Here is a 13792-nt window from a genome sequence, read left to right as displayed (position 1 = left end):
AGAAGGCCGTTTTAGTAACACTCTTAATGTGTGACTCAAAGGAGAGAGTTGGGTCGAAAATAATACCCAGATTCTTTACTGATTCGCCTTGTGTAATTGTTTGGTTGTCAAATGTTAAGGTGGTATTTTTAAATAAATGTCGGTGTTTAGTAGGACCGATAATCAGCATTTCCGTTTTCTTGGCGTTGAGTTGCAAGAAGTTAGCGGACATCCATTGTTTAATTTCATTAAGACACGCCTCCAGCTGACTACAATCCGGCGTGTTGGTCAGCTTTAGGGGCATGTAGAGTTGGGTGTCATCAGCATAACAATGAAAGCTAACACCGTATTTGCGTATGATGTCGCCTAGCGGCAGCATGTAAATACTAAAGAGTGCAGGGCCAAGAACCGAACCCTGAGGAACTCCGCACGTTACCTTAACATAGTCCGAGGTCACATTATTATGGGAGACGCACTGCATCCTGTCAGTAAGATAAGAGTTAAACCACGACAAAGCTAAGTCTGACATACCAATACGTGTTTTGATACGCTCTAATAAAATATTATGATCGACGGTATCGAAAGCAGCGCTAAGATCAAGAAGCAGCAACATAGATGACGCATCAGAATCCATCGTTAGCAGTAGATCATTAGTCATTTTTGCGAGGGCTGTCTCCGTAGAGTGATTTGCCCTGAAACCGGATTGAAAAGGTTCACAGAGATTGTTAGACACTAAGTGTTCATTTAGCTGCTGTGCGACAATTTTTTCGAGGATTTTCGAAATAAAGGGAAGGTGGGACACCGGTCGGTAGTTTACCATGAGGTCAGGATCAAGGTTAGGTCTTTTGAGCAGAGGATGAATAACCGCTTTCTTGAATGCTAGGGGAACAGTGCCAGAGGAAAGTGATAAGTTTATAATATTTAGCACTGATGGACCTAATAATACAAAAATCTCCTTGATAAGTTTCCCAGGAAGTGGGTCAAGTAAACATGTTGTTTGTTTTATCCCACTTACACGCCGTAATAGTTCCTCTAATGTTATTTCATCAAAAAGAGAGAGACTATTTTGTATTGCAGGATTAGGATGTTGTTTTCTTCGAGCAGTCAAAACAATGACTTGCCTGCTCTATGTGTCCGTTGCAGGTTCTCTCAAATTCAATTTAATTCTCCTTCTCAGCAAACTTCTCCATGATGAGATCCATGTTGCGATTCATATCCCACAGCCTGGGCCAATCCTTCCATTGCGACGAACAGCCGTTGGGCTCCTTGAGGGGCTGCCATCGTCTTCCGAATTTGACGATACACCAGAGCAATGCCCAGCCCAATCAGCAGGTGCCCCGCGATCACGGTTCCAAATAGGTCGATGTCTTCCACGTCCTCGATGGAAAGGACTGAGAGGCACATGATTCTCCATTTATCCCAGGAGTCTCTCACGTACCCCATCAGGGCAGCCAGGCTCCCCCGAACCTCTTTTCCTTGTCGAAAAGACTTTGTCAATTGCGTCAAGAGTCCAGCTGTTCATATCCATGTTTGATGTTTAGATTTGAGGACAGCGCAAAGAAAGAGGCTTCAAAAAAGTTCAGACAAGACAAAACAAAGAGAGCAAGCAGGGAAGGAGGGAGCGGAGAAAAATGTGACCGCCCTCACCAAGAGGCAAGACAGAAAGGAAAATGCGCAGAAGAAGTCAGTCCTGGAAATGATTCAAATGAGCAAAATACGGTAAATATTGTACATATTACATATTGTTTTGAATGTGTCTGTTACTACATTATATACACTAAAATGCCAAAAGTATTTGGCTACCCATCCAAATGATCAGAATCAGGTGTCCTAATCACTTGGCCCGGCCACAGGTGGAGGAGGAATTATGGTGTGGGGTTGTTTTTCAGGAGTTGGGCTTAGCCCCTTAGTTCCAGTTAAAGGAACTTCGAATGCTCCAGGATACCAAAACATTTTGGACAAATCCATGCTCCCAACATTGTGGGATGGCACTTCAAGTTCATATGTGAGTCAAGGCAGGTGGCCAAATACTTTTGGCTATATAATGTATATGCAGTGTGCATAAAACGTTGATGTAGGGTTTTGAAGTTGTTTTAGAGCGTTTTGAAGGCTACAACGGTGACTTCCATTAGCCGCATCTTTCAAGTGTTTTTTATCATCTTTAAAATCCTAAAAAAAAAGAAAAAAGATGTGTGTTCTAGTCTCTCATAACGATCGTGAACGATAGGAAATATTAAAAAAAAAAAAGTGCAGTTCCCCTTTAAGTCTTCACGGTTTGATTTCATACTTGTAATACTATTTGGGGACGGCATGGCTCGGTTGGTAGAGCAACCTCTGGGTTTATGGTTCGATCTCCAGCTACTGACGTCCGTTGTGTCTTTAAGCAAGACATTTCACCCTTGCTCCTGATGGGTCGTGGTTAGAGCCTTGCATGGCAGCTCCCGCCATCGGTGTGTGAATGGGTGAATGTGGAAATAGTGTCAAAGCGCTTTGAGTACCTTGAAGGTAAAAAAGCACTATACAAGTATAACCCTTATTTAGTGCTGTCAAGAGTACACAACATATAACTCTGTCTGGTTTGCCTTCTACCCACTGTAACACAATTATTATAGTCACCATCTCTGCTGTGTAGACGGACACTTGATCCCATAAAATGATTTATTTCTGGTACACACACTCCTATTCCTACCTTTCCTGCTTCATTTTTCGATTCGTCTGTACATATATCTAAATAACTCTAATATTTACTTTGAATATATTTATTTGTCTGATATCCTATCGTACTCTGGGACCATTCACTCTTTAATTGTACTATTTTCAAGTCTATGTCTGTTTCTAGAAAAACAACCAAATATTACTGATTGAGAGAATTTGGGGGAGGTGAGAAGAAATTCCCTCAAAGATGGCAGACATGCTAACTTCTGCTCCTTCACTTTGTAATGCACATTACTGCCACCTATGGGATGGGAGTGTAATAGCATGACTGCCAACACACATACAAATCATTCATTTCTTTTATACATGAATTAATTGGTTGTATCTATCATATATTTTGCATTTACTTATTCATGGTATAGTTATTTACAATTGTTTGGTTAATATTTTCTTACATTGCTTTTTAGGGGACACATTGCCCTTAATCTATTTTCTACCTATTCTATTTTTTATTTTTTTTTAAAGAAATATTGCTTTATTACTTGTGGTATTTAGGAGTAACTCCAATTTGTGTCCCCATTGCAAGATTGTTGTTGTTATTCCTGCAGTATATTGAAATAGTTATTTTTAATTACTGCAAAATGGGCTTGTTTATAGTCAGTCACCTGCAGTGTTGGGACTAACGCGTTACAAAGTAACACGTTACTGTAACGCCGTTAGTTTTGGCGGTAACTAGTAATCTAACGCGTTATTTTTTATATTCAGTAACTCAGTTACCGTTACTACATGATGCGTTACTGCGTTATTTTACGTTACTTTTTATGTAGTATAAAGTGTGTTTTATCGGAGCGCTGCTGTGTCATCGTTCTGATTCTTCTTGTGTCACAAGCCGGAGAAGAGAGAGAGACATGCGCTCTGTGTGGGTGTGTGTGAGTGTGGGGAGGGAGGAGAGGGAGGAGAGTGAGGGGCGTGTCTGATCATGGCGGAGCCAGAAGTCGAGTTTGCTAACATGGAGATATTTTCACTACTTTTCTTTTGTCGAGCACAAAGAAAAGAACATTTTTAGTTAAATGCTGAGATAGGCTCCAGCGCCCCCGCGACCCCAAAGGGAATAAGCGGTAGAAAATGGATGGATGGATGTGCTTTGGATCAAAGATCCCATCTACTGCCCAAAACAGCAATTCAAATCTGCTGAAACAAGCTATATAAGCAACATGCTTCGACGAAGCTAGTAAAGAGAGATATAGACTCTGATGCCACTTCACCTCCACCACCACTTAAGGATTAAGTCTGCCTCTGCTCATCATTCACCGCTGAAGGTACACACACTCTGTCAATCAATGTTCCCTCTAATTGTTCATGTGTGTGAGCAAACACAAAAACTCCCTGAGCATTGAGTGGAGCCCATATGAGCAACTTTAGACGTGCACACTGTGGCTACACCAGCAGCACACCTGTCCCAAACCTCACTAAATAACAAGTTCAATCTCCATCCATCCATCCATTTCCTACCGCTTGTCCCTTTCGGGGTCGCTGGAGCCTATATCAGCTACAATTGGGCGGAAGGCGGCAGTTTGTTCCCGCAGACGAGCGAGCTAAACCCCCCTGGATGTCTTGGCTCACACCGTCCCGAAGATGATCAAGAGAAGAATATCGACCCTAGCTTCCCTGGCCTGCTGACATATACTTGTTAAATAAAGCCTCTACCTTGTTTTTAATGAATACTTAGGCCTACTACGCGACTGTATTTTACTGTTGGTCATTATGGTGGTACTTGGAGAAGTGAAGTGTTTTGGTTTTTTTAGATGGTACTTGGTGGAAAAAAAGTTTGAGAACCACTGCACTACAACATTACCTTTACAAGTTTTTTTTTTAATTGTATTTCTGCAACACACAGTCGAATACATGTGGAAAAATATTTGCAAGCAAGCTTAGCATATGTGTTGTTTTTGCATTTAACGTTGCTAGAATCCTAAGGGACGATACAAAGAAAAACATGCCAATTGGTTTGCATTTTAGCACTAAATCACGACTACCACTGGCTGATTTATAATGCATTCATACGATCTGCCATGCCAAAGCCATACTTCACGGAACATCTCAGCATTGGTAACATTTGAGTGCTGTGAAAGAGTCACTGCTAAAATGTGTGCGATCAACATCGCTTGTAAACATAGATGGTGTTATGGCAGCTTGGACAGTGGTGCTCCACATCCTTGCAGGAGTCCACACAGAATGGTATACAGCAGCAGAGAAAACACCTGAAATAAGAGGAAACTTTAACAAAAAGGTATGTTCAGTTCTCCATAATCTTGAGAGGGAACCTATGAGGATTCTACATTTAACACACGTTCTTGCGGTTAAGATAATATTCAATGGATATGCTTTGGTGTTAATTGTACGTACATTTTGCTCCACTGCCACATTTATAACCTATGTTCTGCTTATGTCTGCAAGCTATTGGAAGTGGAGGTGTTCCTTGTAGATTGCAAATGCCCTCATAAGTGTGTACGCCACACTGTCAAAAAAAGATTGTGCTCAGAGGACTCAAAACCTGCGCGCAGGTTCACAGCCAAATGCATTAAAGGGGAACATTATCACCAGACCTATGTAAGCGTCAATATATACCTTGATGTTGCAGAAAAAAGACCATATATTTTTCTAACCGATTTCCGAACTCTAAATGGGTGAATTTTGGCGAATTAAACACCTTTCTAATATTCGCTCTTGGAGCGATGACGTCACAACGTGGCGTCACATCGGGAAGCAATACGCCATTTTCTCAAACACCGAGTCAAATCAGCTCTGTTATTTTCCGTTTTTTCGACTGTTTTCCGTACCTTGGAGAGATCATGCCTCGTCGGTGTGTTGTCGGAGGGTGTAACAACACGAACAGGGACGGATTCAAGTTGCACCAGTGGCCCAAAGATGCGAAAGTGGCAAGAAATTGGACGTTTGTTCCGCACACTTTACCGACGAAAGCTATGCTACGACAGAGATGGCAAGAATGTGTGGATATCCTGCGACACTCAAAGCAGATGCATTTCCAACGATAAAGTCAAAGAAACCTGCCGCCAGACCCCCATTGAATCTGCCGGAGTGTGTGAGCAATTCAGGGACAAAGGACCTCGGTAGCACGGCAAGCAATGGCGGCAGTTTGTTCCCGCAGACGAGCGAGCTAAACCCCCCTGGATGTCTTGGCTCACACCGTCCCGAAGATGATCAAGAGAAGAATATCGACCCTAGCTTCCCTGGCCTGCTGACATGAGGGTATGTCTACAGCAGTGACGTGCGGTGAGGTTCATGACTGGTGAGGCACTGACTAAATCACAGTCAGATTTACAAACATATGAACCCTAAAGAGTATCTTATTCACCATTTGATTGGCAGCAGTTAACGGGTTATGTTTAAAAGCTCATACCAGCATTCTTCCCTGCTTGGCACTCAGCATCAAGGATTGGAATTGGGGGTTAAATCACCAACAATTATTCCCGGGCGCGGCGCCGCTGCTGCCCACTGCTCCCCTCACATCCCAGGGGGTGATCAAGGGATGGGTCAAATGCAGAGGACAAATTTCACCACACCTAGTGTGTGTGTGACAATCATTGGTACTTTAACTTAACTTTAACTTTACACATACAAACTGTAGCACACAAAAAAGCACATTTAATTAAAAAAAACGTTATTATGGTCTTACCTTTACTTATAAGTGCGGGAACAGTGGTGTTCGTGTTGGAGGAGTTGTGAATGAATGAAATATGAAATCCGTGCTGCAGTCTGCAGGTGTACCTAATGTTGTGTCCCTGCAGTCGTTCACTGCTCCTCCGGCGCGAGCAATGTTGTTTTTGCACTTTTTGGCTTTTTATTAAGTGACTTTGTTTGGGTGGATTCGGTCTTGCACGTGGAGGGTTTGGGTGTGGGCTTTGGTTGGTGTGGCGTTCCCGTCGGGCGGTGCAGTCTGCGGCGAAGGTGCATTATCCGGCACCAGGAGGCGGGATTACGCGAGCCTCACCCAGTACGTCTTCGCAGCCGTTTTATGATTGCTCAGCACAAGAAATGCGTTACACACATACAGTTGTTGACAAAATACACTGTACATTATATACCTCAGCTAACTAAACTATGGAAATGTATAATATAGTTCATATAGCAATACGGTCTCACTGCACATCAGGCCAGCAGTTAGCCGAGTCCGCAATCCATGGTGAGGCAGAATTGAGTGACGTGCCTCAACTGGCTGCTGATCACCGCACCGTCTCTTCTCAGTATTTGAACGGCAAATGTGAAAATTCAGCGATTTTGAATAAAGATAATCTAAAACTGGTGAAATTAAATGGAAAATAACTTTATAGTACAATCACTGAATACATATAACAATTTAATTTTTTTTTTTCTTTTTACATTTTTTTTCTTTCCATGATGGCAGGTGAGGCCCCGCCTCACCTGCCTCTAGTGACCGCACGTCACTGGTCTACAGAATATATTAATTGATGAAAATTGGGCTGTCTGCACTCTCAAAGTGCATGTTGTTGCCAAATGTATTTCATATGCTGTAAACCTAGTTCATAGTTGGTAGTTTCCTTTAATGCCAAACAAACACATACCAATCGTTGGTTAGAAGGCGATCGCCGAATTCGTCCTCGCTTTCTCCCGTGTCGCTGGCTGTCGTGTCGTTTTCGTCGGTTTCGCTTGCATACGGTTCAAACCGATATGGCTCAATAGCTTCAGTTTCTTCTTCAATTTCGTTTTCGCTACCTGCCTCCACACTACAACCATCCGTTTCAATACATGCGTAATCTGTTGAATCGCTTAAGCCGCTGAAATCCGAGTCTGAATCCGAGCTAATGTCGCTATAGCTTGCTGTTCTTTCCGCCATGTTTGTTTGTGTTAGCTTCACTATGTGACGTCACAGGAAAATGGACGGGTGTTTATAACGATGGTTAAAATCAGGCACTTTGAAGCTTTTTTAGGGATATTGCATGATGGGTAAAATTTTGAAAAAAACTTCGAAAAATATAATAAGCCACTGGGAACTGATTTTTAATGGTTTTAACTATACTGAAATTGTGATAGTGTTCCCCTTTAATCTTATGATTTTAAGCTTTGGCATTGCTCAACCCGATTATCCAACATTGTAACAAAATTTGTAAGTCAGGAAATAGGAAAATCATCATATGTGCCCACCCTTTTTTATCGGTTGTAATTGTTCTTACCCGAAGAAGGCGAGGCCTCCACAGATGCCCCAGGTCATCAGGCCTGCTTTGAGTTCTATATGGGTGATCACCGTCTGCTGGCAGCGGGGACACTGCGCTTCTCCTGGGCAATCTCGCAGCGATTGCGCTATCACCACGTGAGTCACTGAAAGTGGGAAATAATATAAATATAAACCAACACATGTCTTTTTCTTCCACGGTTCAGATTCAGATTGGTTTTATATGTTCATATAATATAACAATATATTTATACATATAATAATATATGTACGGTAGTAGTTTATTTTGGAAATGTTAAAAACAAAGCAAAATAACTAAATCATGGAAAGAAGGAAATAATCTTAATAACATTACAGTAAAGTACAGAAATATAAATAAATACTGTATTTAACAATGAAAACACATTAAAAATAAAAACAATGCATATATGTTGGGTTTTTTTTTCATATCCAAAAGGAGTGGGAAGAAGTGAAACTTAAGTACTCCCACACCTCATTTAATACATCAAATAACTAGCTTTTTTATTATTGTATTATTATACACAATGATAAATGTACCAGTCTTAATAAAATGTGTTATCAATAATCTTTTACCCACTTTATATCGTAATTTGCACTGTTTGTAGTTCCACACGATCTTTACATTTCAATAGTTTTGAATGTACGAAAAATGTATTTGTGTGATCACTATACCACTATATATATGTTCAACAATTTCCCTTGTGGATCATTAAATTTGTCTAAGTCTAAGTCTAAGTCTATCCTGCCTTATAAGTTAAAGTACCAATGATTGTCTCACACACACACTAGGTGTGGCAAAATGATTCTCTGCATTTGACCCATCACCCTTGATCACCCCCTGGGAGGTGAGGGGAGCAGTGAGCAGCAGCAGTGGCGTGAATGACACTTATTGCTGTATTCTGCAGGGTGATGAGTGGATATAGTGTGCTTATGTAAATATTGCCTTCTTCTGCACAGTAGTGCAAGGTAATGGCCTTCATATCTCTGCATGACAATGTTCTAACCTTCCCTACCTATTTATAAATAAAATGCAATATTCAGCCTGTTTTTGTACAAACCCCGTTTCCATATGAGTTGGGAAATTGTGTTAGATGTAAATATAAACGGAATACAATGATTTGCAAATCTTTTTCAACCCATATTCAATTGAATGCACTACAAAGACAAGACATTTGATGTTCAAACTCATAAACTTAATTTTTTTTTTGCAAATAAGAATTTACTTCATGGCTGCAACACGTGCCAAAGTAGTTGGGAAAGGGCATTTTCACCACTGTGTTACATGGCCTTTCCTTTTAACAACACTCAGTAAACGTTTGGGAACTATGAGGAGACACATTTTTTAAGCTTCTCAGGTGGAATTCTTTCCCATTCTTGCTTGATGTACAGCTTAAGTTGTTCAACAGTCCGGGGGTCTCCGTTGTGGTATTTTAGGCTTCATAATGTGCCACACATTTTCAATGGGGGACAGGTCGGGACTACAGGCAGGCCAGTCTCGTACCCGCACTCTTTTACTATGAAGCCACGTTGATGTAACACGTGGCTTGGCATTGTCTTGCTGAAATAAGCAGGGGAGTCCATGGTAACGTTGCTTGGATGGCAACATATGTTGCTCCAAAACTTGTATGTAACTTTCAGCATTAATGGCGCCTTCACAGATGTGTAAGTTACCCATGTCTTGGGCACTAATAGTGAATTGTGAAGTAAATTATATTTATATAGCGCTTTTTCTCAAGTGACTCAAAGCGCTTTACATAGTGAAACCCAATATCTAAGTTACATTTTTAAACCAGTGTGGGTGGCACTGGGAGCAGGTGGGTAAAGTGTCTTGCCCAAACACATAACGGCAGGGACTAGGATGGCGGAAGCGGGGATCGAACCTGGAACCATCAAGTTGCTGGCACGGCCACTCTACCAACCGAGCTATACCACTCACACCCCCATACCATCACAGATGCTGGCTTTTTTCAACTTTGCGCCTATATGGTTCTTTTCCTCTTTGGTCCGGAGGACACGACGTCCACAGTTTCCAAAAACAATTTGAAATGTGGACTCGTCAGACCACAGAACACTTTTCCACTTTGTATCAGTCCATCTTAGATGAGCTCAGGGCCAGCGAAACCGACGGCGTTTCTGGGTGTTGTTGATAAACGGTTTTCGCCTTGCATAGGAGAGTTTTAACTTGCACTTACAGATGTAGCGACCAACTGTAGTTTCTGACAGTGGGTTTCTGAAGTGTTCCTGAGCCCATGTGGTGATATCCTTTACACACTGATGTCGCTTGTTGATGCAGTACAGCCTGAGGGATCGAAGGTCACGGGCTTAGCTGCTTACGTGCAGTGATTTCTCCAGATTGTCTGAACCCTTTGATGATATTACGGACCGTAGATGGTGAAATCCCTGAATTCCTTGGTTGAGAAAGGTTTTTCTTAAACTGTTCAACAATTTGCTCACGCATTTGTTGACAAAGTGGTGACCCTCGCCCCATCCTTGTTTGTGAATGACTGAGCATTTCATGGAATCTACTTTTATACCCAATCATGGCACCCACCTGTTCCCAATTTGCCTGTTCACCTGTGGGATGTTCCAAATAAGTGTTTGATGAGCATTCCTCGACTTTATCAGTATTTATTGCCACCTTTCCCAACTTCTTTATCACGTGTTGCTGGCATCAAATTCTAAAGTTAATGATTATTTGCAAAAAAAAAATGTTTATCAGTTTGAACATCAAATATGTTGTCTTTGTAGCATATTCAACTGAATATGGGTTGAAAAGGATTTGCAAATCATTGTATTCCGTTTATATTTACATCTAACACTATTTCCCAACTCACATGGAAACGGGGTTTGTACATGTATGTTCATATGCACTTTTCACATGACATGTTTCCTAGTATTAGACCGTCAGAGGAATTTTAATTTAGGCGCAAATCTGACAACAACGCTACACGTTGCCATTAGCACGACAAACAAAGGTGCTTTGTGACGCACACAGGCCACGCGGTTTGCTTCTTCATGCTGTGTGAATGCAGTACAGTACTTTGCATTGCACAAAGGGGAACCGAAATATCAGATCTTCATGTGCGCTCAATGGTTTTGTTTGTGAAACTCACCTGTGGAAGTTGGAACTGTGCAGATGCAGATGGAAGGCAAACACAAGAAAATATGTTACTTGCAATAAAGCACGTATTGTATTATGCATGATTCATATTCCAGGCTAAACAATACAATAAATACAAGTCAGACTTTCCAGGTAGTATACATATTTTGAACAGGCAGCATTTACAGACCTGCTGGGTAAGTGACATTCGGGGGTCCCGCATTAGGGGACGGGTACCACCCAGGCTGGGGCCCTGCACCATAGCTCATGGGTGGGCCAGGGTAGGGTGGGCCGGGGTAGGGTGGTGCTGTCTCCAATCCTAGGTTCCCTTTTTCCATCTTGAGAAGGCTTTAGGCTTTAGGAGAGATAATGTATCATTATGCAATTTAGTGGAGGCCCTCAGGGATATTTCCGTTCACTTTTGTCTAAAAGCCCCAAATTTGGCACAGGTGTAGCTCAGGGCATACTTAAATGATTTAGCTAGGGCGCCCGCGCCGGTGACCTTTGGGGTCGCCACAGCGGCCAATCAAATAAGGCCGCCACTTGTGAAGTGAAGTGAAGTGAATTATATTTATATCAATCAATCAATCAATGTTTATTTATATAGCCCTAAATCACAAGTGTCTCAAAGGGCTGCACAAGCCACAACGACATCCTCGGTACAAAGCCCACATAAGGGCAAGGAAAAACTCACCCCAGTGGGACGTCGATGTGAATGACTATGAGAAACCTTGGAGAGGACCGCATATGCGCTTTTTCTCTAGTGACTCAAAGTGCTTTACATAGTGAAACCCAATATCTAAGTTACATTTAAACCAGTGTGGGTGGCACTGGGAGCAGGTGTGTAAAGTGTCTTGCCCAAGGACACAATGGCAGTGACTAGGATGGCGGAAGCGGGAATCGAACCTGCAATCCTCAAGTTGCTGGTTCACGGCCGCTCTACCAACCGAGCTATGCCGCCCCACTTGTAATAGCTTTTGTCTCTAACATTTGAAACAGATGAGCTACACATGTAAACTTGGTGTCTATTTCATGTGTTTTGACAATTAGAAATGTGTTGGAATGCTCATTTTTATTTTCGGGTGTGTCTACACCCCTAATTTGCATATTTCCAAGTGGTGTTTTGCTATTCTGAAGACATTGGGCGTAACTTGGGCATTGTTATGAGTAAAACCTGGTGCGACATGCATGATTCCTTTCTAATGTTTGTATGAAATGTCGGGGCTATAGTCAGAGGGTCAGAGGTTTCCCTGGATTCACTGGTAGACGCTTCTTCTTCTGATATGCCTGAAGATGTTTTATGTTGTGCAACTTGTGCTGCATATCTCAAGTTCAGATAACATTTGGTATGATAGTACACATCTGCTGCATGCACATCAGACCACCGAGTAACTAATCTCCCAAGAAGTTTAAAATCTTTACTAGATTCTGCCCAGCTTTTCAGGGTGGGGGACACACTGACTTTCTCTACTTTTAGGTTTCTGTTTCAACAAACGGTTAGTTTTCCTTGGAAAACCCTGCCTGTTTGAGAACAGAAAGTACTGTGGCAATGTACTTTATGTCCTGCCTGTATGACTCATAAGATGCCTGGCTGTCTAATCATTTCCCATGAATCATAGTTTTGATGCCTTTAGTGACAATCTACAATGTAAATAGTCATGAAAATAAAGATTTTTAACAAAAAAATCTTGCGGTACATTAAACATATGTTTCTTTATTGCAAGTTTGTCCTTAAATAAAATAGTGAACATAGAAGACAACGTGTCTTTTATTAGTAAATAAGCAGACAAAGGTTCCTAATTTAGCTGCTGACATATGCAGTAACATATTGTGTCCTTTTCCATTCTATTATTTTGTCAACATTATTAAGGACAAGTGGTAGAAAATGAATTATTAATCTACTTGTTCATTTACTGTTAATATCTGCTTATTTTCTCTTTTAACATGTTCTATCTACACTTCTGTTAAAATGTAATAATCACATATCCTTCTGTTGTTTGGATGCTTTACATTTGTTTTGGATGATACCATAAATTTAGGTATCAATCCGATACCAAGTCATTAAAGGATCATACATTGGTCATATTCAAAGTCCTCATGTGTCCAGGGACATATTTCCTGACATTATAAACATAATATACATTTAAAAAAAAACGAAAGAAGATGCCAAAAAACATTGACATAATCATAGTAGTATCGACTAGATACACTACTGTACTTAGTATCATGACAGTGGCTGTTTGTTTACATTTTGACGCCGGTGAGCTACGGTGTGTAGTGAAGCATGTTTAGCTTTTCCTCGTCCTGCAAGGATGATACTTGTAAGAAATGTACTTTATTTGTCGCCATGGAGGCGAGGATTAGTGATTTAGAAGTAGCTAAAACACTGACGACTGGGGCTGGACTTTAGCCGCTAGCGAGCTAGCCATGTCTTAAAGCACCTCTTCCTGAGGGCGTTTCAGTGTTATAACTTCACCTTTATCGTTACTTTTCAAGCCAAAATGCGTCCATTGTCCATTTTCTGTCTACACACTGTGTCTGCTTGTAAGTACTCCGTGATTGTGCGCTGCCGAACATGCTTGTCTGCTCGTAAACCAGCAATGTCACGGCGTGACGACAACGGGGCCGCGAGTGGTTTGACGGACCGGTACTTTTCAGAGGCGGTATAGTACTGAATATGATTCAATACCGGTATACCGTACAACCCTAATGTATATATATATATATATATATATATATATATATATATGCATCCATCAGGCACAAGACATTGTTACAACGTTGATTACGTCAATGTAATCAATTTGTTGTTTCAAAGCCAGTTT

General features: G+C 41.4%; 1 protein-coding gene across 1 annotated transcript in view; it reads right to left on the bottom strand.

The window, feature by feature from the left end:
• Positions 1-4485: 4485 nt before the first annotated feature.
• Positions 4486-13792, bottom strand: part of LOC133615051 (LITAF domain-containing protein-like) — an 18997-nt gene continuing 9690 nt past the window's right edge. Inside the window, exons 2-5 of the mRNA XM_061973391.1 lie at positions 11158-11322; positions 10981-10995; positions 7848-7992; positions 4486-4895 (exon numbers count right to left, since the gene is read on the bottom strand). Of these exons, the coding sequence (XP_061829375.1) occupies positions 4790-4895; positions 7848-7992; positions 10981-10995; positions 11158-11305 (414 nt within the window). The 5' untranslated portion in view covers positions 11306-11322 and the 3' untranslated portion in view covers positions 4486-4789. The remainder of the gene's footprint in view (positions 4896-7847; positions 7993-10980; positions 10996-11157; positions 11323-13792) is intronic.

Source organism: Nerophis lumbriciformis, linkage group LG22 (assembly GCF_033978685.3).
Source record: "Nerophis lumbriciformis linkage group LG22, RoL_Nlum_v2.1, whole genome shotgun sequence".
NCBI lineage: Eukaryota > Metazoa > Chordata > Actinopteri > Syngnathiformes > Syngnathidae > Nerophis > Nerophis lumbriciformis.
This window is presented reverse-complemented; position numbering and strand designations above follow the sequence as displayed.